We start from the raw sequence: 23,871 nt of genomic DNA, 5'->3' as shown, positions 1-23,871 counted from the left end.
ATTCAGTAATTACCTCTTTCCAGAAGACAGGGAGAAGGCTGAAGGAAACTCCAGTGTCTTCTGTTACTTCATTAACTTAATTTTGCACCCCAAATTTATGTCTTAAGTTGCTGCAATAAGGAGTGGATACCTTGGAACCCCATGTGTCTTTCCTCTGCAGGGAAGAGGTGGCACAGGCAGAGCACAAGAAATGCAGGAATGTATTCTTCAGGATGAAACATGTTTTGTGAGTACAAGATTCACTTCATACTTCATAGGGTAACTGGAAATGGACTCCTGTACAACCTACATAGCCTACCAGAGGTGTTAGGAAAAACAAAGTGGACATCTAAAATATTAGTGTAAGTTTTTCAAATGCCTTCTGTTTCCTGAGAAATGCACCAGTCCCTAAGAAAAATGCATTCAAGATAGTATTAAGTAATTACAGTAGACACTGAATTATCTTATTCTAGACATTGAGAAAGTATCCAAGTCAGATCCAGGTCAGTGTGCCACATCTCAGCGTTCAGGATCAGCATAGGAGAGAAAGGAGGTTACCAAAGCAATTACTTATTGCTTTCTCTTGTCCTAAGTAGCTCATTGCCAGGACTGTAATACGAGAGTATTGTATCTTCCTCTCCTCTCCCTCTCCCTCTCTTCAGCATTTGACTTCCTAATGCTGGATTCAGTGAAAAATAGTTCCAAAAAGCAGATTCAGGCAAAGCAAGAGGTGGCTTGATCAAAAAAAAAAAATCTGTAGGGAAGCCCCAGATGCACCTTCTCTGAGAACGGGTCAGACCCACAAATCCAGGGAGGCCCCTTCAGCCAGGGCAAAAGCATTTGTTCCTGAAGGATGGAAGAGACTGAATTAAGACAGTCAGTTGATATGTGCTCAGCTAAATATTTCTATTTTGAAGACTTCTCAACACTTTCAAAAAGGGTGAAATCATGGGAGCGTGAAAGGGAGAAACGGCACAAGGAAAATGACAGTGCAACAGCCACTTGCCTGTGCTTTGCACATTTCCCTCCACTTTTTGCCAGTCACTAGCTTTCCCATCTAAATGCAGTTATAGGTAAGCTGGAAGACCACATTTGAATAACATAATTCATTATTCTCAGTCTTCAGGAGCAGCACACTGTAAGAAAGAAAAAGCCCATTTTCAGTTTCTTTAAAGGTATCAGTGGTTTTCGGACAGAATCGAGAAGCTTTGCCACTAGCACAGTTGCTACAAAATCTGTTCACTGCTTGCTACCAGCAAACCTTGAAAAAGTCTCCAGCTTGGGCTTCTTTTTTTTTTAGCACTAATCCAACACTCTGCTACTAAGCATTTAATTATTAGGACTGTGAAGTATGACAACACCTAAGGCATTACGGAAGGAACTAATTATAGCCCACTCAGCACGTGGTTTACCCTTCACTTTAAAAAGTCTCCTGTCATTTATTTGTCCTTTGATGACTTCTTGTAATACCTTAATCTGGAGAAACAAGTCCTTCAAAAGGGAGAAGATGACCCTAAAAACTGGCGCAGAAAGATTTGATTAAAACTTCTCCTTCGGTGGCAACGTAAAAATCCTAGGGGATCTGCCATTGCTCAAGCAGAGCAGGGGAAATAAAGCAGACAGGGGAAATGCTTTCTTTTGGAGACAAAAGGATTTTTTTACTAACATGCCGGCATCCACTCTCTCCAGGACCATCCTATGATCAAGCTCTTTCCTTTAAAACTCACAGGCAAGAGTTTGGTTCCAGTGTGATTAATTTCTCCTTTGCTGATTTTGTGTCATTTACTTTTAAGTAAGGTTTTTATAAATGAGGCAAAACAAAGACACAGATGAAGACTGTGCGGAGATAAACATTTGTGCTGCTGGGACTCCCGCTGACTTGGGCGCAGCAGGGGCAGAAGTAATGGGGATTCACAGGCATCATGATTAGACCTCTCGCTGCGAACAGGTAATTGAAGCACTCTAGCCCATCACCAGCATTTACGAAATGGCAAGCCATGAAGGTGCCTAGTTAAAGCAGACCCTGAATAAGCCAGAGGATCACACGCTTCCTCTGCCATTATGTACGATCCAAGCATAAGCTTAGGCCATCAGTAGCATATAGCTCTTTAATTTTAATCCCCAGGGCATGTTCAGGGAGAATGGAGGATTAAGCCCCCGTGCGTTTCTTCCTCTAAATTGGCAGCAGCCGCAGCTGTTTCACGCCTGTTAGCGGGCCAGGTTAGTTGTGGTGTCACCGCAAGCGCGTGCCCACGGGGAGTCTCGTGCGTGCAGGGCGATGGGGGCGATCGGGCTGCGCGCCCCGCGCGGCCCAGCCATCGCGGGGGCCAGCACAGCTCCAGCCTTCCCGCCCCGGGCCGCCACAGCGCCCCGGGTGCTGCGCAGCGCCAGGCTGTGGTTGCCGGGCAACTGGAGTCTGCCTGGCAACTGGATTACGTCAGCATTGGCCGTGGCCAATGGGAGGACAACTGCCCAACACATGGCGCACCCGGCGCCATTTTGTGGGCTGAGAGCCACCAGGCAGGGTGAGGACGGCTGCAGGGCCGCAGCTTTTTCCTGCTCCCAACCGGTGGACACCTGCATCCAGTGCCTTTCCCAAAGGTGCAGCAACGCTGGCCTCAGCCAGCATGCATGGAGATGGGCATGCAGGGAAAAAGTGTCCTTTTTTCACACATCAGGCAAAGCTCTGAAGCCAGCTCAGTATGCCCTGGTGCTGTCCCCTGAGGAATAGCTATCTCTGTGTGGTTACTTGTGAGGATAATTTGTGAGCTGCCTTCCTGGCCTTGTGTGGGCCACCAGGCACAAGCAGAGAGGCCTTAAGAGGAAACATGCCAAGCTGCCCTGGCTGAATGGCCTGTCTCTCCGCCTGGGTTTGCTCCTTCCCCTTTTTGCAGACACAAAAGGGGCACATGTCAGGCTGGGAGCTCGTGTCAACCCCTACGTGGACATCTGGAAGCACACTCAGGGCCTGAGAGCCTGGTGGTTCGCTGTCGCCTTCAGTGGAGACAGGATAACAGCAAGCAGTTTTGTGGGAGCAAAGACTGCCTGGGACATCATCCCAGTAAGGTTATAGTCACGGTGTATTGTGTGACTCAAGTAAACAAGCTGCCTCGGACACCTGCCTGCATATCTGCCTCCAGATGCATCCCTCAGCCTCACACAACGAAGAACCATTTATTGACTAGCTTGCTGCAGCAGTCTTTAAAAGTTGGTGGAAATGTAGGAGAGATACGCTCTGATTCATGCTGCATTTTCACTGCTTATTATGTCTCTTAAAAGCCTCCAAATAATCCTCTTTAGTTGTAGTAGTTTGTAACAAAGCCATACCTCGTCAGCTTGGGCTTCCCTGCTGCCAAACTCCACTAAAAAAGTATCTCAAGCAGATGTTTCTAGTTTTTAAGCCAGTGGGAGATTAATAGGCTAATTTAGGTTTCCTTCACTCCCATTTGAGAAGAAACGTCAACTCAAACCTTAGGCACAGAGGTAGAAAGAAGAAAATGTCATGTGGAGCTGAGACACAGGCCAACAACTCTAGACTTTCTGGATCCTCTCTTGAGGTTTGCTGTTGTGCCGAGACCTCTAGTTAATGTGTGACGGTTCTCTTACCTATAGTTTGGCAGCAGGGATAATAGCAGTTTAGTAATCTGAGAGGAATTATTTCGCTGTTTATAGCATGCTTTGTGATTCCTATGTGAAAGTACTCATCTCTATTAAGAGGCAGATAGTGATGTGAAGAAGTGTGACATCACCCAATTTGTGACCACAAATGCTTAATGAGAAAAAGAAGGAATACTTTTTGTCTGGGTAGTTGGCAGGTAAATGACAGGTTTGACAAGAGTTGTGAATAGAATGGCAGTTCTGTGGCTATGGTGCTAAGATGGGATTCTGAAAAAGATCTGCATCTATTCTCTACTTTTCCAAGTCTCTTTTTGACTATTGGAGCTGATTTAACAATTTCAGTGCATCAGTCCCTTTCTATAAAATGAAGATTTTAATTATTTCTTGATTTTCTTCATTGTTTGTTTCAAGACTGCATACGTAAAAGATCTTCTACTGTTCTGAGCAAAGGTGCCTCTTTCAACCTTCGTTTCTGTTGTTTAGACTGTAAACACAGCATCCGTCCATCACAATCATGTTGGGAAACTGCATTAGTTTACTGTATTTGAAGGTCTTTTAGATCGTTGAGTAGAAGACTTTGAAAGAGTGGATGTCACTGCCTGCGTGGACACATTGTATGTGACGGTAACAACCTCCAGCAAATGTTCTCATTTGCTATACAGGTGGCTTTTAGTTGAAACAGTTCTTTTTTTCATTTAAGAGGGAATTTTTTTAGCACTAGCAACAGTGGTCTGATCACATCTTATGATTTTAGTGGTTTGTAAGGCATGGTAAACTGTAGACACAATACTTCCATTATTGTTTTTAATCTTGCTTCATTTTCAGTGGAAATAGCAAAACACAGCACAATTCTAATCTTACCTATATGGTTATAGTTTGCAATAAAAAAGTCATCTTGGTTATTGACAGTGCTGCAAAATCGCTGGACTGATTTAAACTTTTCTATCTGGAATTATAAGTTAAGGACAATTTATCAAAGTAGTGATTTATTGTGGAAACAGATCTGGCTGCTGGCATGCAGAAAAATTTAGATCCTTGCCATTCAGCCAGGTTCTTTAATCACACTTGATGATTGAAAGTTTCTACCCTTGAATTATTGGTTAATAACATCAGAAAAAAGTATAATTTATTGCTTAAGTAAACTTTGAAACAGAAGAGCAGTGCCTTAGATGCCAGATCCAGTGTTTGCCTTAGGTGGAACATTTTTCTTTAGCACAAATACAGGATAAATGATTAATTCCATCTCTTGTTGCTTATATATCTTATCTAATGGCAGAATACTATCTTCTGGAGTCATTCTTTCCTCATTCATGTATTGTAACATTGATTGCCATCATGCCACATAGACCAATGCACATATGCAGATGTGTACAAACCACACAATTTAAAAGTAACACATCTGTGGTTTCCATATAAAGAAATATGATACCATCCTTTCTTTATCATGCCAGCATTTTGTCAGTGATGCCTGAGGAAGTCCATAAATATCTTTAGCACAATCACTTTTAGCTAATTCAGTGAAGCTAGTTATTTGGGAAAAAAATGAAAAGAATTTCTCCTATGTCAACAATTTCTTAGCATTTAGTGTTATTTATGATAGTGTAATAATACTAACAGCCACCAGATGCCAGCATAGGTGTGCAAGGACTAAAGGAGTGCCTATTTTTTGCTGTAAGGCAAGGATGGTGGCAACCTCTCAGAATATTTTGAAAGTTGTAAGCTTGATAAGAGTAGAGGTGCATTTTCTCTTAGATGTTTCAAGATCATATGGAAAGAAAAGATCTGATCATCCAGCCAGATCTGCATGGTTGTACTAAAGATAATCTGTTTGAAAACCACCTTGAATTTAAAGAATCCACTTCCTGGAGAGAGGACTATATCCCTGGCATAGCCAAAAATTGCCCTCCCTTTTCAAAGTTGTCTTATTTTCATATGGAACTTTGACTTCAATTTTTAGCCTGGTAGATCTATTTTTAACTTTGTATACTATGTCATATACATGTCATGTTCTTGGCTGCAGACATGCAAACATTATAGCCAGGAAGAAAAAAAGGCCAGGTACTGGTGGTCCAAACACACTGCAAATCTTTCAAATGTGGATGGTTCTTAGAATTTTGTCAGTGTTTCTGCCAGAAGCCTTTGTAACATTGTAAGTAGCCATGGCCTTCTGAAATTAGTTTAATGATGGGAATTGCTACTGGCAGATTTTATCCAGAGCAGAAAATTTTGGCCCCAGAGTTTGCAAAAAATCCCAAGGCAATTCCTCACTGACAATAGAGAGAGAGTGGAAGGAGCTGCTTCTCTCTGGTTCTCCTTCCTCAGCATATATGCAAGGTTCATAGCTGTGCCCATCATCTTCCAGTCTGTTTTGGTCGCACAATTTCTAAAGAGGAGAAGAAACAATAAAAATCACCATGGAAGCTTGTACTGCCCATTTGGAAAGGAATGGGATTCATGGTATGCAAATTAGGCAGGAGGCTACAGGGAAGAGTATCAGTATCTCTCTGATAAGGAAAAGTTGTATTGCAGCTCTCACTCAGCTCTCAAAGCATTTGAGCCTGAACTTCCCCTTGAGTGCAAATAAGGCAAAAAGGAGTATTTGACCTGTACTGGAACAGAGAACCATCAAGTAAACATGATTGTATTCTGAAAACACAATCTGATGCAAGGAAGCATGAAGGAAGGAAAGGGCTGTGAACCTTCAGTGGCCTGACAGGGAGTGGTAAGAGGAACTAAGATTTCCCAACTGACACAGTGTGAAATAGCAGGCAACTGAACTTTAATCTTTAAATCTAGCACTGCAATTGGAAATATTTTAGCCCTGTCTCCTAATCTTGAAAAAGAAATTTGTCATATTTGACAGACCCCAGCCTTATGCTAACTTCTGGGTGACCACTGAGAGGCAACAAGATGTGTAAGAGGCAAGGCATCTTCAACAAGGAAGAGCCTTGACTGCTTCTCCATCAAATATATCCCTTCCTTTCAATTGCAATACTTCTTTCTGAGACGCTGAGACATGTGCTGAGAAAGTAGCTCAAGCTATAGCAGCCTTCCAGTTTTGTAAGTCTTGTTTCCTGTTCTTGTTTCCTATTCCTGTAAGTCAACTTCACACAGGGCAGATTCACTAGCTGCTGTTTCTTACCTGATCCAGTATTTTGTCCACTGTCTGTAGGGTGTGATGAAGATACCTTGTTTGGGAGGTCTTGTTGTATCTAGTGTACAAACCATCCTGAAAGACAGACATAATATCTAAGCAGTTGACCAGCCCAAAGGCCCCTACTAACATTTCTTTGCAATGCAAATACATCCAACTGTATTTCTCTGTGTCATCTTCTCCAGTTTCAGTGCAGCTTTTCCTAGTCATGAACTGTTTCTTCTTTGGAGTTTGTAAATCACTCAGTGTATGGAGCCACAAACTATAGGCATTCTTCATAATCTCCAGTAATTAAATACATTTCTTCCTCTAAATTTGTTGGATTCTTTTTCATTAACTGCACCAAACATGGCATCTTTAAGATGTAAACTTACACAAGTAATCCTAATTCCCAATTAAGGAGTTAAGGATGGTGGAATTGAGTTCTCACATCTGTGAAAAAGTCTATATACTTTACAGTTTCTTTGCCTACTGTAAGACAGGAAGAGATTCTTAGAATCTCTTGGAGAACACTGCATACATATGAATAGAACACATGGCAGTCAGTGATACAGATCCAGAATTTCCTTCAGGCATTCTTTACAATAAAAATAGAGATCTGTTACACAAGTTAGAGAATTACTGGCAGTACAAAAATCTGCAGAACAAACTTAAAAGCATTCAACTCCCCCTCCAAATGTGCTATTTCTAGTCAGAAAAATACTCATAAATTGTGTTCGCACTTTTACCGTATGTTTAGTAAAAGCTATTGACCAATGTGTTTTTGATATCTGGAGAATGATAGTTCAATTTCATTTACATCAAGAACTGAATAAAAACTCCTGCATACCAATTCAGATATTGTTATAAGAACTTAGGAAGAAATCACACTTCCAAATATTTTGACCAGATACTAATGAAAAAATGATGATCTCAAACAGAAAGCTGTTAAAAAAAATGTTTCCACTGGTATTTAAAATAATGTTGGCATCTCCATCAAATGGCATTTATTTTCTAATTGAGCTACATTGCATTATTCTTTCTACTATTCTTAATACTATATCTCATTCTCAGGATTACTACTTACTGCAGTACAAAAAAGGGCATTTACAGTAAAATGTGAGGACACTGGCAGTTACCTTGACAGTCACTTTTCCAACTTCTGTAGACACAGGCAGTAGAGTGACATAATCTGTAGTGTCTAGCTTAGCCTGCATGCAGGGAAAGGGAAGGTGTTAATAACAAACTGAACTAGACTGTGAAGGGTCACACTTTTGCAGACTCTTTGCTTTTTCACTTCCATTTACCTCCTAGCTGAAAACACTAGTGTGTGCAATGTGACAAGAGATTGTGTGCCTCCTCATGTGTCAGATTCATCATAGGATGAGGCACCTGTGAAGGTCTAGGAGATACTGAAAAATGGTACGAGTGAAAATAGAGTCTGTCACCAAAGTAGCATCATCCAGTCCATGAAGAACACTACTCCCTAGATATACTTAGTGACAAAAGAGGCTTTATTCTGTTCAATACCAAAAGCAGAGGCAACATAAGAAAAAGGATGACTAGCACAGATTCAACCACACAGCACTGACAGAGTGAGGAGAATTCATGCTTTTGTACTTACCTGAGACAAAGGCTTTCTGTTCTCTTCGTTATAGGTGATTAAAGTCTGTTCACCTTCCTGAGGTGGAAGACTGGCTTTGCCTTTGGATCCTGATGCATAAAACCGACAAAGTAGAATACTGGAAACTGTTGGAACAAGAAAAGAAATGGTGAAATGGAGTTTGTAAATAGATGTATGGCTCAATACAAGGGGCTGGTGAGGTACCCAAGCCAGTTCAGAATGAACTGAAACCTCTGGCAATGTACTGTGCAGATGCAGTGCTTGGCCTAGAGTGAGCTGTCTGCTTCGAAAGCAAAGCTGTTACTGCCTCGGAACACTGCATTGAGCAAGCACGCATACTAGATCACTTGCAAGTAGCCTGAGGACTGCATGGTGGGAGGATAATCTGTTAATTTTTGTTTCAGATAAAGGATCAGTAGTTTAGTCTGCCATCTCTCCAGCAGTAGCCACATGTTGCAGAGGAAGCAGCTCTATAACAAGCAATCACTGAGTGGCATAACCTATAGGAAAAGTTCTTACTCTTCCAGGTAGTGAGCATTTGGCTAATGCCAAACTAATTACATGTCTTCTAGTTTCATCCAGTCTGAACAAGAATATTCACTTTGTACTAGAGTTCTACTTATTACTTTTCACAAATAATTTGCAAGTTGTCTTCTGTCTGTCTGTCTGCAATATAATCATGATTTTCACAGGTCGCAAGCTGGAAAAATCCTCTTGTCAACATTACATTTCTAACTTTTCCGCTTAGATACTTTCTTTTTTTCCTAGGTTGCATACTTGTTTTATTGTTCATACACATGTAAGTATTCCATACAACCATATTATCTTTGCCTTTTTCACTTCTCTATAATATACAGTCCTCACCTTTTCACATCCCTGCCATGAGTGGAGATAGATTGCACTAATCTTTTCAGGGTCTGCTACCCTGCATTGCCAGCCTGGGATACCATCTTCCACTGCATTACACACTGTATCATAGTAGCCAGTAGTATAAAAGCTTTCTTGGCTAGCAACAATGAAAAGAAAGCTCTCCAGTTACCAAATGCGAAAGGCAATGATGTCTTCTGTCACAAAACTAGTCTTTCCAAAATTTAAAGAGGGAAGGGGTCATGGACCAAGACAAGTGCATGGAAATGCCACGAGAATGAACTTGTTACACCTTGATGACACTAATACATTAAGGCAAATGGTCTTTCCTATTTGCCTTAATGTATTAGGCTGGGAGATCATAGCACGTGTTCATAGGTTGCAACTGCACTGAGGTATGCAGCCAGATGGTAGCTAACTGGCGTGTGTGAGTTAGGAGGTCACTTACCCAGTAATAATAGGAGAGCTATCAGCATTACTGCAATGGCATTGCCTCCAAGTCTCACTTGTGAACGTGGTGAATCTGCACATGTATACCCATCTGGGCAAACACAGAGCCTTACATGTTGATTCTGCCTTGTAGAAAATCCTTGCCCATCCTGAATAATGAATGGCACCAAGTAACTACCTTGTGGGAGTCTTCTTAACATTAATAGCTCAACCGACTCCCCTAAAAAGAAGATAAGCAAATTACTTCAAGACTAAAGGAAAGAAGTCAGATATTCTGTTGTCCCTTGTGTTGATGATCAACAATTGAGTTTCAAGGGAAACTCATCTGCACCCCAATGTCAAATACTTTTCCATCTTCAATGAACCAAAGTTAACAGGGCAGAATGGCATCCTGTTCTGTGATCTTGCTGAGTCTTTTGGGATCTGTCCCAGTTTCTTCTGGCATAACTGCACTGATAACCTCTAGAATTCATTAGGAATTTAATCAAATGCAGAAGCTGTTCCTCATCTGTTTTATCCCCTTTCCTGCAATTTGAACACATTTCTTATGGTCCTGACCTTCACAGAGATGAAGAACAATAAAGCTTTTTTCAAATTGCAGCAACCTTTTACATTTTGAAAGCTGTTCTTCCATGTCCTTTCAGATTCCCAGAGACTAACAACTAACAGACCATAGAGATAAAGCACAGTAAAACATCTAGAGGGCACATACATGACAGTAATTTTCTCATTAAGCACACGGAAGGAAGCACTCACCAAAGTTCCTTCCTAATTTCCAGTTATGCTTCACATCTTCAGAGTCCTCAGCCAGTTCAAATGTAAATGGTCCATTCACATTCTGAACCAGAGCAGACTTAGCTTTTATAATGAGAGGTGTCCTTTCTTTTTGGTCACACAGATCTAAAGAAGGAGTCACTAATGCTGGCATGCGATCATTAATGTCAGACAAGTAAAGGAGGATGGTGCCAGTACCAGTCTGTGGTGGAATACCTAGACAGGAGCAAAAGAAACACAAAAATACTGATAACTCTTTATTGATAAAGGCCAACCCATTGGCAGAGTATCATCTGCCTGGTTTATCTTACTAGTCACCTGACACAGTTAAGTTTTAAACATCAGAGTGTTCTGCATTACAATTCTTTGTTCAGATCCCTAGCCTTGCTGTCATTTTAGACCTCTGCCATGCATCTCTTTTCAAACAGTCCAAGTACTACTTGAATATTGTTTGAGTGGCTACTCACCATCATCAACAGCCTGAACAATAATGGTATATAGACTATCGTTCACATAAGGTGATTCTTGATCAAATTCTTTTGCCACAGTAAGGACTCCAGAGTTTTCATTCACTTTCACCCAACCAGCTGGATCATGAGCTAGTTCATATCTTGAAAAGAAGAGCAAAAGTTACAAAGTGCCTTTATTTTCTTAAATGGAGTTTGAAGCAGAGAAAAATTTTACTGCGTCTTTATTTTTATAAGCTATTTAAGTCTTTTTGCTTATTAGTGATGCTTACTTTTGCTGACTCTACAACAAGTGGTATGTTTCAGCATAGCCAAAAGAAAAATTTCCCCACACTATGCTAATAGACCTTGCATAGACCTGTCAAATCTGTTCTTAGAGGCTAAGAAGGTATCTAATTTCCACACCAAATTACTATTCTTAGAACCAATTCTTTCTATAGCATCAAAGTTTTTTTGTTAGAAATCAAAATATAAATCATGCAAACTGGTTTTAGGTAAAACTCTTACTAGGAAGACAGCAAAAATGTTGAGCAATCAGGGATTGAGTGGAAGATCTTTAAAACTGTACTTTACTGCAGATCCAGATAGCTTGTTCTGTATTATCAGGAGTAACCCGCAGCTCTAATGTGTATATTCATATCACTAAATATATATGTGTATATGTATAGGTAGAGGTGCCAAATTAAACTTGAAAACTTCTTTGTTTCCTAAGGTATTTCTTATTTCTGGACTTAGAGAAATCTCTGCTTACTTTATCTTCCTTGGTGTATTATCTGGATATTTAGCAAGATATCTTCTGAATACTGTTCCAGGCTTCACCGGATCTTCTTTTTGGACAACAAGTATAGGAGGGTGAAACTGAGGAGCATGTTGTGATTTTAAGACCTTGATGTTCACAGTTACATTCATGGATTCTGTGCTGGAGATCATCACTTTGCCATTTTTACATGAGAAGAAAGGTTCTTCATTTTCTACAGAAATGACAAGTCTCTTTTCAGAATTCTCTTCGAAGATGAGAGGCTGAAAATCCCAGATAAAAGCCTCATTAGTGATTATGACCTTTGCTGTGGCAGTCATCTCTATGTACCTGAGACATAGAGGTGAGCTGTCAAACTCAGCTAAGCTGCTAAACTATTAGTCTTGCAGTCAGAATAACAATGCTATGGATTTCCATGTTGTAGCTTATCTATTACTTCTCTAGCTTGCTCGGTAATATTACCTTAACGATACTCAAAATGCCATCGTTTGTTTCTGGATCAGTCATAATGGCAAAATGTTTCTTCTCATTGCCTTTTGTTATGTTGTATTTTGCTCTCCAAGCTGGAGTGTTGGCAGAGTCTTTATCTTCCACTTGGAGCCGTAATGCAGCTGGATGTTCTTGGCCTGCTGAAATCTGTAGCTGGTACTGGGAGGGGAAAAGAAAGAAATAATCCTTATTTTCTCCCAAGAAAAAGGAGCCTGTTAGCCAGGCATTTGACCTTCTGAGTCAGAGCTCCAACACCAGGAGCTCCATGTGGAACTACTTTCTTTTGGCTCTGTGATTGTCTCCTGTGGTCCACAGGCCCCCTTCAGTGATACAGAATCCTCATTTTTTTCTGTCTTGTAGAAGGGTTTTGTGTATACAAGCTTAAGCCAGAACTTGTTGGCAGATGCTACTTGTTTTCTAGAGGGTCAGGAATGTATGTGTGAGATTTTAGTTCATTGTTGCACAATGGTTTAAATTTTTAAGGGTGCGGTCTAGCCTAAACAGCATTCCATAGACAAGCTAAGCAATGCCAATTAAGTCACCTAAAGTAGAAATATAACTTAAAAGATGAGAAGGTGACAAAATTTGATTTATTTAATTCATATAGGATGCTCATTGTTTGAGATACTGTGAAAATTCGAATTCTTACCTTCTGATATGTAAACCGTCCCCTCCTGGCATCTTGTTACACACCTTTAACCATACACATGTTAAACAGTTACACAGTTTAAATGTACTGTAAAGAAGAATGTATGTACTAGACAGAGGAGACAAATCGTTGCTGTGAGAGGATGGGAATTTTTACTAGGCTGGAGTTAACGATAATGAAGCACAGATTTCTTGTATAAACTTACTTTGACAGATTATCTATCCTTACTCCTTCCAGTCTCCCAACACCATTCTGCAGGCAGAAAACCTACTATAACCTACCACAGTAACATTCAGGCCACTGTTTGCTTTTGCAGGTTACTTTGTACCCACTGCTGTAACACAGCATCTATCCTTACTGTTCACATCTTCAAATCTTTACATATACCTGAGCTTGACAAGCCTCTATACTTTGAATGTGTCAACATACAAATCACAAAACCAGTTTTTGGCTTTCTGTCCTGTTATTTAGGCCTGAACCTGAAAATTGATGAGCTGTTACCTGACTTCAAGTGTAGCTGTCTACTCATTCAGAGCTCTTAACTCCTCAGAGCCCTCTTCCTACTAGCAAGTTTGATTGCTCCCATTCTTGCAGTGCATGCTCTACAAGCACCATCGCCGGTATTACAAACAATCCCATCACAGAATGTGACAGCAGACACATTACCACCAGACCTGACTGCCACTTTAAGATGTACTGAGTTTGTAGGCAGGCAGGTCTAGAGCCATTGAGGCCCTCATGAATCAATGCTGGCGTCTTTCAAGGGTAGACTGTAATCAGTACCTCAGCTTCTCAAATACGTTAAAATAGGCTAGTCTGGCAGCTTTGCAGATGGCAAGACAAAAACCTTGTAGTGCTGTACATGGAAATCTAACAAAGTTTATCACTGTCATTAGTCAAGCACTCTATTTCTGTCTGCATTTTAAAGAGGTTTTTCTTCTAATACTGTGCCATTATATCCTATTTTGGCCTGACCCTGCAGAGTTTGAGGGGTCCTACTTCCCCCACTGAACACATTCAGCAGTTTGAAAGACTGAACTGTGTTTAGGAAGTCTTAGTAAAGTAATGATGCTTCTTCTCACATGATCGTTAATAAATACAGGGAGGTGGTTGTTTGCATCTTCAATAGCTACATTCACTGTTGCCGTAGATGACTGCTGGGGGACTCCGTGGTCACTGGCTTCAACCAGAAGTTTAAAAAAACTAGCAATCTGAAAAACAACAACAGAATTTCCAACTTTATTCAGAAGCAATTCCCAGATTTTGTCAATCACAGCTCTAAAGCTGGATTTGAGACTCCCCCTCCCCTTGTATCTGTTTGATGTGTATCATACATTAAATGATAAGAAACTGTCATATTTACATCACCTCATAATTTAGGCATCCAGACAGGAGTATCAAACCTGTGGTAGGGTCAATATTATATGTGAATCCATCTAGAATGGGCATTTGCATAATTAGAGAATAGGACACTTGAGAATTATCGGTGCCTCCTTCATCTTTGTCCGAGGCAGTAACTTGGAAGACTGGCTCATCTGCGATGAAGAATTGAGACATTAATAGAAGTGTTCAATATTGTCATGGAGCTTCTCAGACACAGCTGCAAGCTCTTGGACACTTATGTCCTCAGAACTCCTGCATCTTCTCCCACCTCTGGTTATCTCTGCAAAGACTGTGGCCTCCACCTCATCTGAGTGGCAGATTTGCCTAAAGTACTGTAGGCTGATGGAGAGGGGTATTGCACTCCTCAGCTCCCTTATCAGAAATGTTCAACAGTATTTAAGTCAACTCTCAGCCAGCTCCTAAGGAGTTGGCACCACTTCCATGTGTCTATATGTCTGTCTAGGTGAGCACACCTAGCTAAAGTATTTGTAGGATCTTTTTATGTTTCTCAAACAGTGTGTCTGACCATATCCCGTGAAGCAGTGTGTATGTGCAGGTTCCAGATCTACAGTTCAGATTATTCTGCTAAAGTCTTTGCTTGTAGGTAGGAACAAAGACTTCAAAGTTTTTCCGAAATATCTTCAACGTTATGCTTATCTACATTGAAGTTAATCAGACAACAAATGAAGTAGTAAATAGTCCTTCATCCCCTAAATCCATGAGTGTTTAAGTGATACAAAAGGAGAACAGATTTAGCAAGAAAGGAAAATGCAAGACAAATTAAAAAGAGAGCACCTGTGCACAAACCAGTAGTATCCCTTTTTTGGCTTACACGTACCTTTACTGTGGTTCTCTCTTATTGTAATGTTAAATTCTTTCTTGGAAAACTCAGGTGCATTATCATTAACATCTTTAACCTTAATCTTGAAAAATAAAGGTCGGTCCAATAGTTCAGCATTTTTTCTGTGCACAACATCGAAACGTACCTAAATGAGCAGCAACACAGAAATCTGTTTAGAGAATAGAATGGAACAAGACACTTTTAATGTTGAAGCTGGCTCAGAAATATTTGGTTAGGTCTTTGAATTGCATAGCTAAGCCATTGTTTCACTTCCCAAAGACCATCATTTGAAAGGATAGCCCTTTCAAATGTCATCCAAGGTTCGTGACTGGTCATCCTTTGCATTAACAATACTTAAAATCAGTATATGGAGCTGGATTATTTGTAATGACTGCCTAACATAAAATTTGTAAGTATCTTCGGGGGCAGAAACCAGATCAGGGAGTAGCCTTTCACATTTCCTTCCCAATTCTAAAGTACTCATTTGACTAGTATGCTCAGTTTTCTGTAGCTGCATTTCTAAGATTTTTTTGGTTCCCTCCTCATGCATGTGCAGGGAATTAAATTCTGAATGCTGAGGTCTGCTTTGCTACACCTATTTCTGTTTTAAAACCAAGCATTGAGTATCTGCACTGGAACATCAACATGTCCAGTAAAGTAGAAGAGAAGACTCCAAAATTTATCTTTTCATTACAGAAAACCACATGGAACTGTGAATTTCCAGCATATACAATCTGCAGGAACACAAGCATATCATAGAATAGGCATAAGGAGAGGACAGTTGAAGGTCTTTTGCAAGAAGAAAACAAACCCACGCTCCCATATTTCATTCATGCACTCATTACTGCATTTCATTCATTACACTTACTGCTTATGACCATTTTCTGCTTTTTAAGGACAAGCATATGTTTACTCATCTGTAAAGTCATTGTAATCTGCCTTTGCAGCTCCTTCAATATTATCTATATTTCTTTTGTAATATATAACCTTTTGCTTCCAAATAGTGCTGTTCTCTTCATAGCAGTTTTGGGGTTTACAACTCCAACATTCTGGCCACTACAACTGCAAACTGTTTAGAACTTCAGGACAATTTTTTTCATTTTTAGGCCATGATCTAGGTCATATGAAAAACACAACAGAACAGAAGTGTACTGATATCTGTAAAACACTAAACATATCACAGAAGTTATAGAATCGATAGTGATGCAGGAGTTACCTGTTGGTTTCTGCTGAAACAATCACCATTGCATTTATTTAGAGATTCAGAATAAGAAAAGGAGGTCAAAAAAATACCCCCTTCAGATTCTTGCTGGTATATATCATTTGGCAATGAGAAAGCAATAAATATTTGCTGAATGTATTCTTTTAAAGTGTGTTTACCTGAAAAGATGGAGTCTTTTCTCTGTCAATGGTACGATGTACATATACATGTCCATTTACATCATCCTCTATAGAAAACAATCCAATCTCTGGATATTCATCTACCCCAGGTCCACTGATTAAATATCGTACTGATGCATTAAATGCTTTGTTATTGAACAGCTTTGGAAAAGAGAAATAGCACAATTCAGTGTGAGTAGGGAAGACAGAACAGAAGTAAAAGATTTTAGACCAGTTCTCTTCCTGTCTACTCTGCCTTTGGAGACAGGATCTTGCTTACAGGCTTACATTCAACGTTTTTTGAGTTGTAACACATTCCTTCCAGTCTTCTCTGTCTCCTCCGAGGCACAGCTGGCAGCCCACTACATTCTTTACGCTCTCTGCACACTGTGCAGGCTCACAGCTCTGTGCAGTGACTCTCCCCTCTGCTACACTATATTCTCTTCTTTCTCCCGAGTGTGCCAACAGCTTCCCAAAGAAAGGGGCAATCATCTCCCCTACCCACTACATGATTCCATCCAGTTCTGTTTAAATACAACAATTTTGATCAAAAGAAGTCAAAAAAAAGTGTCTGATACACAGTGATATCCTTGTCCTCTCCTAGCCTTCATATTTTGTTGCAGAATTGGTGGTAAATCATAGAATCAGTAAGGTTGGAAGGGACCTCTGGAGATCATCTAGTCCAACCCTCCTGCTCAGCAGGGTCACCTAGAGCATGGTAGACAGGGTTGCATCCAGGCGGGCCTTGAAGATCTCCAGAGAAGGAGACTCCACAATCTCTTTGGGCAACCTGTTCCAGTGCTCCGTCACTCTCACAGGGAAGAAATTCCCCCTCACGTTCAGGCAGAACTTCCTGTGCTTCAATTTCTGCCCATTACCTCTTGTCCTGTCACATGGGACAACTGAAAAGAGTTTGTCCCTGTCCCCTTGACACCCTCCCTTCAGGTACTTATACACATTGATAAGATCTCCCCTCAGTCTTCTCTTCCCCATGGCTGAAGAGGCCCAGCTCTCACAGCCGTTCCTCATAGGGCAGAAGCTCCAGCCCTCTGATCATCTTCGTAGCCTGGGCTCTCTCCAGTAGCTCCATGTCTCTCTTGTACTGGGGAGCCCAGAACTGGATGCAGGACTCGAGATGAGTCCTCACCAGGGCTGAGGAGAGGGGCAGGATCACCTCCCTTGACCTGCTGGCAATAGTCCTCCTAATGCACCCCAGGAGACCATTGGCCTTCCTGGCCGCAAGGGCACATTGCTGGCTCCTGGTCAACTTGTCATCCAGCAGCACTCCCAGGTCCTTCTCTGCAGAGCTGCTCTCCAGAAAGTCAGCCCGCAGCTTGTACTGGTGCCTAGAGTTATTTCTCCCTAGGTGCAGGACTCTGCAGTTGCCCTTGTTGAACCTCAGGAGGTTCCTCTCCACCCAGCTCTCCAGCCTGTCCAGGTCTCTCTGAATGGCAGCACACCATCGGGTGTCCCAGCCACTCCTCCCAGCTTGGTATCATCAGCAAACTTGCTGAGGAGGCACTCTGTCCCCTCATCCAGGTCATTGATGAAGAAGTTGAACAGGATGGGACCCAGAACTGAGCCCTGGGAGACGCCACTAGCCACAGGCCTCCAACTAGACACCACACCACTGATGACGACCCTCTCTACAGAGGTTCGAGAAGAGCTTGTACTAAAAGCTTGTTGGTACCTGTCCAGCATATTTTGGGAATGGTCCTTTTTCTTCCTCTTGAACAACAATGGTGGTGATAACCCATGTCCTTTTTGTACGCCGTAGAGGATGTAGACCATCCAATTGATAAGGATCTAGCCACTATTGGATAAAGAAGTGCATTTAGTGTTGTACTTTAACTACTAGTGGTTGTGTATGTGTTACTAAATAACACTGACTACAAACCTGAGTAGTCTTCTTTTGGATAGCTTGTCCTAAATGGAAATTTTCAACTTCATGAGAAAAAGTGTTGGCAGCAGTAACCTTATAAAAGAGAAGTCCTGAGTGAGAAGTGTGATTAGCTAGAAAACATTGGTATGAATGTTGCATAGGAGGAATTTGGTTTCACAGAAATGTATTGATTCAGTTCTGACAGCACTGTATTAAATTGTTAATGCTAGAAAATTATAGAAATTCCAGAGATATCATCCTTCCCATTGCAAGTGAATTGGCATGAGACCTTGGACACTGATTTTTTTGGTTAGCTGATGCCAGTCCCACAAACATGCAAACACTGCATCTCACTCTCCAGAGTGTTATCTCTATGGCTTCTTCTCAAATCAGCTCCTGGTAATTGAAATTCTGAAATATTCCTCTGTGTCTCTCCCTGCTTTTACAATTTGTATTGACAGGACTGTAAACTTTCTGCTGAAAAAAATAAGAAGTCTGGAGAGTATTTCAGGTTCTCAAAAACTTTATCATGTTACTCTGTGTCCCAAACTGAACCAAAGTCTGTAATCCAGAGTAAAATACATTGTTGAGAATGGGACTCCACCCTAATTAGCAGGATTTGTCCTGTTATAAGCACAAACTTTTTGCACAAACTTCAAACATCATTACTTTTTACTTAAAATCTTCCTTCCACCACTAGTGTGATAGTACTCAAATTACACTATTGGCGTTTGCTCAAAGATAGCTTGTACTCTTTTTCCTCATTCTCACATTCCTGTGAGCACTTGCTTTTTACCAGCCTATTCTGTCAAATGTCTCCAGTGTCCTTTAAAGAATGGAGCAGAGCCATTCCCACCTAGGCTGGGCAAAGGTCAGGCCTTTATCTCCAGAACTGTTTTGGGAGCAACAAACGGCTAATGGAATTGCCATGGTTATTAACTTCACCCCCCAAGCAATGGGTGCTCCTGAGTAATGCTTTGGAGCTATTCTGCGAAGCTGCTGTGTGTTGTGTTGTTATGTGTTGTGTGACCTGAGCCTCTGTGGTGTAGAAACAGCAAGCAAGGCTTTATCCTAGCACTCAAACGGTAGCATTTATTAGCTTGGCTCTAGGTTCAGCTCTGGTGGACTTTGTTAATCCTTGTCTGTGCCGGGCAGCACCTCCCACACACAGGCACACACTCCCCATGTGTGTATAACCACTCTTAAGTATACTAAGAGCTTTAATCATGCGGTTTATGGCTTCTACACTCCTTTGTGTGCATCAACTGCACGGCAGCAGCTGTTGCCGTATCCGTTCCAGCCTTGGCCACTGTTAGTAAGGAACAACCTGCTTCAGACCCATGAACCCCACAGAAACATGCATGGAAATGCCGCTGAATTACCATGGGGGATCGTAAATGCAGCAGAGACACCACAGGACACCAGGGACAAATGCCCCAGGATCCTCACCAGGAGCCGAAGGCCTCAGCTCCATGGGGCCATTTCCCCATCAACCCTTTACGCGAGGCCTGAGCCCAGCATTTGGGAGCAGAGCCGCTACTGTTCCCCAGGGCGCTGCGCTCAGGGGCACACTGCACCCTTGGGGCTGCAGCCCAGTAGCTCGCCTGGTGGCCAGAGGTCTCGTCCCTGGAGGGAGCCAAGCGCTGCACCCCGCGCCCACACCTACCGCCAGGAGAAGCAGCGCAGCGAGTTGCTCCATAAGGGCGCAGCACCGGGTTCGGAGCTGGGCAGGCGCCCACCAGCTGCGGAGCCCCAGGAGGGCCCGGCAGCACCCCAGCGTCCGCCCGCCCCTGGGCAGCATGGAGCCACTGGAGCCACGGGAGGAGGGACTGGGGCTGTGCCAGGGCCACCTGCTCCTCAGGGCACCTCCTCCTCGGCTCCTCCGTGAATCCCAGGCCTACAGCAGCGTTCAGCCGGCCCCGCTCCCCTCCTGTCTGCCTTGATGATGTTTTACGTCGGTGCTGGTGCACAAGCTGGCTACCCCAATGGCGCTTCTCAGGGTACATTGACCGTACCGGTATCCACGGGAGTCTTGCAAGCCTGGGTTTCCTATTTCAAACAGGTTAGGCAACACCAAACTGTGCTTCATACATGGGAACTGTGTCTGTTCTCTTCACAAAAGCCACAGCAATGTATCTCCTCTAGTACTAATGCCTTTTTGAGGTAGCATCGGTCTCAGTTGTTCAGAGATGCTCTCAGCTCAGCTGTTCCCCTTGGCAGGGCATAGTGACAACCCCCTGCCCCACCACAGCTGGCTGGAACGCAGAGGTGGGAGCAGAGGACGCTGAGCTTCTGTTCTGCCCTGCTGAAGGAGGGAACCTTTCAGACAATTCCCATCTTCCATGTGCCAGTTCAGAGGGCACAGATTAGGATTTTGGATGCTCTCAATTGAGTTGTGCCTAGGAATTGTGTACAATGGCTTATTATAGCATAATCTGTTTCCACTGTTCTTCACTGTTCTCAGTATCTCACTATTTCTATTTTTATTATATCGTTGCCTATGGTTCCACAGGCATTAGAGTTGCTCCAGAGAAATGCGGCTCTTTCTGCCTGGCTGATAGAACAGGAACAAAATGAAACTCTGTTCTGTAATACTGAAATGACTCAAAGGAAAGCTCAACTCCACTTTGGTAGGCTTTTTTTTTTTGCCTTCTCTGGTTGCTTTATAATTGACACTTCCAGTATCATTCAAATCAAATGTGTCATTACTGCACTTTTATAGCCATTATACAGCTATACTAAAACGGGCAGCTTCCATTAAAGAGTAGTTATTTGGAAATACGATTTCCTGGTAACTTTGCAGTTGTTTACAAAAATGCAAACATACTACTTCGTATTTAATGGTGACATGCTATTACAAATACTTCTGATATATGCAGTACCCTGAACAATTCTTATCTGTCATTACCATGTCAGTTACTTTTATATTACTTAAGACTTTGAACCAAGAACAGGTTCTGAAAAGGTTACTTAAACACCAGATTGTTCTGTGCAACCCTTTGAGCAAGTATGAACTTGCATACCTGAAGCTGAAGTTTATGCACAACTTGAGAACTATTATAAATAAAAAAGAGAATTAAAAATTAAGTTTTGTAACATTGTGTAAAAAGAAGATTTTGAGTCACAGAGAAAGTGGAGAATGTCATTGTTTCTATGAAAACAATTTATTACAGGGTTTCCCTTACTCCTTCTGTATGACTCTTACTGAGCACAAGGTTTATTCCTTTCAGAATTGGGAAAAAATTATTTGGGGATGTGGAAGTTGTGAAAGGAAGACTAGGGGAAGAACTGGTCTTCAATTCAGTGAAGAAAAACTAGCAATAGGTGATGTCAAATAGGCCACAATATTTTGAATAAAAATGAGTGGGGAGGAGAAAATAAGGAAGGAAGGAAATCTTCACTGATTGACTTTTAACAGGATAAGAAATAACAGGGTTAAATAGTAGAAGATATGAAGGTTAGACATCAGCAAAACCTCAAATAGTAAGAATCATGAAAGACTGGAGAAATTCTCCACTGCTGGAAGTTCTTAATAACTGCCCAGACAAACAGCTGCCAAAGATGGTTTATCCATATTCTGCCTCCAAGTGAACAGATGAGTTGACCAGGAAAACTCCCTCTGGAGTATTTTCTGTGATTCTATGAATACACCGAAGTAAATGGAATCAATAATTTAGAACATGTGAATGAAATTCAGAGATACAACGTGGAAGCTGGGCCATTAACTATCAGTGGCTGCTAACCAAGGGTGCTTTATGGATATGGGTCAGGAACTTCTTTTCCACAACCCTACTTCTATATGAACGTCTAAAGCTAAATACCCAATGCAGCGTGAGTGCAAAGACAAAGGACATGGGCATTATGGAACATAGATAACTTAGCAATTCCACTCCAGAGGTTCAAACGGGAGAGCGGCTCCTTTTCAGTCCAGGGCAAACTGATACTTGCCTAAGTAAGCTGAAAAGAAAACTAGTAAGTAAAATTTATAACCTGAAGCTTCATTATACTTAGCGCAATTTCCTTGAACACAGTGATTGAGTTGATCAATAGCACACTTGAAAAAGCCTGTTCTGGGTTGTTGGTTACATTTTCCCTGGAAAAGCTGTATCCTCTCTTTCATTCTGATTGTCAAATTCTTGTGTGATACCTCACGAAGGAGTTTTGTCTTGTTTAATTCTTAAATTATGGAACAGTGTTTCAGAATAGGAAAGCAAAGGGATTTTCAGAAATAATAATACCATTTTTCCATTTGAACCTTTCTCCCTGTTTCCCCTTGATTAGTCAGAGCTGAATATATGAACTGTGAAACGTTTGAAATTAAGTAAAATGCATTTGTCCATCTAAGCAAAATGAGAAAGTGGTAAACACCCCAGTGATGCAAGCATTTATCCATGTCTCTGCTGTTCATTGGATCAGGATCTAAGTATCCTGGAGATTGTAACAGAGAATGTCAAATTTATTAATTACTTTCTTTTAAATCTCTCTCTGGAGAGAAAGAAGGAAAGAAGGAGAGAAGAGGAGAGAGGAAGAATGAGGGATATCAATATGATGAAGTATGGTCTGTATTTTCATGTATTATGATGCCTTAAAACAGCAATTACAGAAGTAACTGCCATGTTACTGTGCAGAATTACTGCCATGAACAGAAATAATCATGTAGCTTTTAACTAGCTAGCTTGCCTATCAGTAGGAATATAGCTGAGATACCCTGGAGCTCAGCTTCCTAGGCTGCTGTAACAGAAAAATTTTAAAAGAAAAATTCACAGGTGCCATCTTGTGGAAGATCCAAAAAAATACAAGTAACAAAAATGCAGTATCTCACTTTATTAATAAAGTAAAGAGTAACTTATAGGGTACAAGATGATTTCCAATGAAATTACAAGGGGGGGGGGGAAGAGAAACTTCGAATAAATAAGAACACATGATTACCAGACATCAAAAACTGAGCCACACAATTGCCAGTCAACAAAGTTCCATTCTTTCTGGGCAGGGTGGTTTCCTTCTGCAAGAAAATCCACCAACTCCAATGAGATCAGCAAAGGCTCAACACCTTTGAAAAATAAGCCAAAAAATTACACCATAGGCAGTTTATACTGTAGAATTCTAATATCACACAATAACTGAAGAAACTCCCATCAAAATATTCTCTATCTCATAAAACAAGATTCTTTAAACAGCAAATGCAAGGTATAAATTACCTCAAACAACACTAAATGATGCACAGAAAGGGAGTGTGCAGGGACAAGATTAAGGCATAATTAAGAAGTCTGAAGCCAAATAAAAGTGTGCAACATTATTACCCCTGTTCCATCACGTTGGCCACAGGTCAGCAGGAAGCAGCAGAGGCAGAGTTAGCACACAGATTAATAGTAGGGCCAGGAGCTAGTTGCAGCATGTTGGGAGAGGCAGTCGTGGGAGACCAGAGCTTCCAAGCTGTGGCAACCCATTTGCTCTAAACTCACAGGAGTTGGGGCCTCCTGTCTTGCTTGCAAAGATTACTGGGCCTTTTGCTTCTTCCAGAAGCAGTGTCACCCCACTACTGCTGAACTTTTATCAGCCTTAGAGGTGGACACCCCGA

At 41.5% G+C, this 23,871-nt stretch overlaps 1 protein-coding gene across 1 annotated transcript; it reads right to left on the bottom strand.

Moving 5' to 3' along the window:
• Window positions 1–5,791: 5,791 nt before the first annotated feature.
• CDH26 (cadherin 26) lies at window positions 5,792–20,299 on the bottom strand. The gene is made up of 16 exons (XM_062589546.1): window positions 19,960–20,299; window positions 18,309–18,424; window positions 18,102–18,224; window positions 16,412–16,573; window positions 15,029–15,176; window positions 14,176–14,342; window positions 13,890–14,018; window positions 12,132–12,317; window positions 11,664–11,932; window positions 10,913–11,055; window positions 10,428–10,661; window positions 9,670–9,891; window positions 8,355–8,479; window positions 7,870–7,941; window positions 6,740–6,826; window positions 5,792–5,980 (listed from the first exon to the last, which is right to left on the bottom strand). Exons 1-16 carry the CDS (start codon window positions 20,297–20,299, stop codon window positions 5,792–5,794), a joined length of 2,712 nt encoding a protein of 903 aa, XP_062445530.1.
• Window positions 20,300–23,871: the final 3,572 nt, after the last annotated feature.

The sequence above is a fragment of the Rhea pennata genome, chromosome 16 (genome assembly GCF_028389875.1).
Source record: "Rhea pennata isolate bPtePen1 chromosome 16, bPtePen1.pri, whole genome shotgun sequence".
NCBI lineage: Eukaryota > Metazoa > Chordata > Aves > Rheiformes > Rheidae > Rhea > Rhea pennata.
Note: the sequence above shows the minus strand (reverse complement) of the source record. Positions and strands in the feature narration are given on the sequence as shown.

Coding starts and splice junctions, on each gene's coding strand:
- CDH26 (XM_062589546.1), bottom strand. CDS start 20,299: ATGTACCCTGAGAAGCGCCATTGGGGTAGCCAGCTTGTGCACCAGCAC. Junction 14,019..14,175: donor CTGGATGCCTAAATTATGAG/GTGATGTAAATA, acceptor GTTGTTTTTCAG/ATTGCTAGTTTTTTTAAACT. Junction 12,318..13,889: donor CTGTATTTATTAACGATCAT/GTGAGAAGAAGC, acceptor TTCCCCTCCCAG/TACCAGCTACAGATTTCAGC.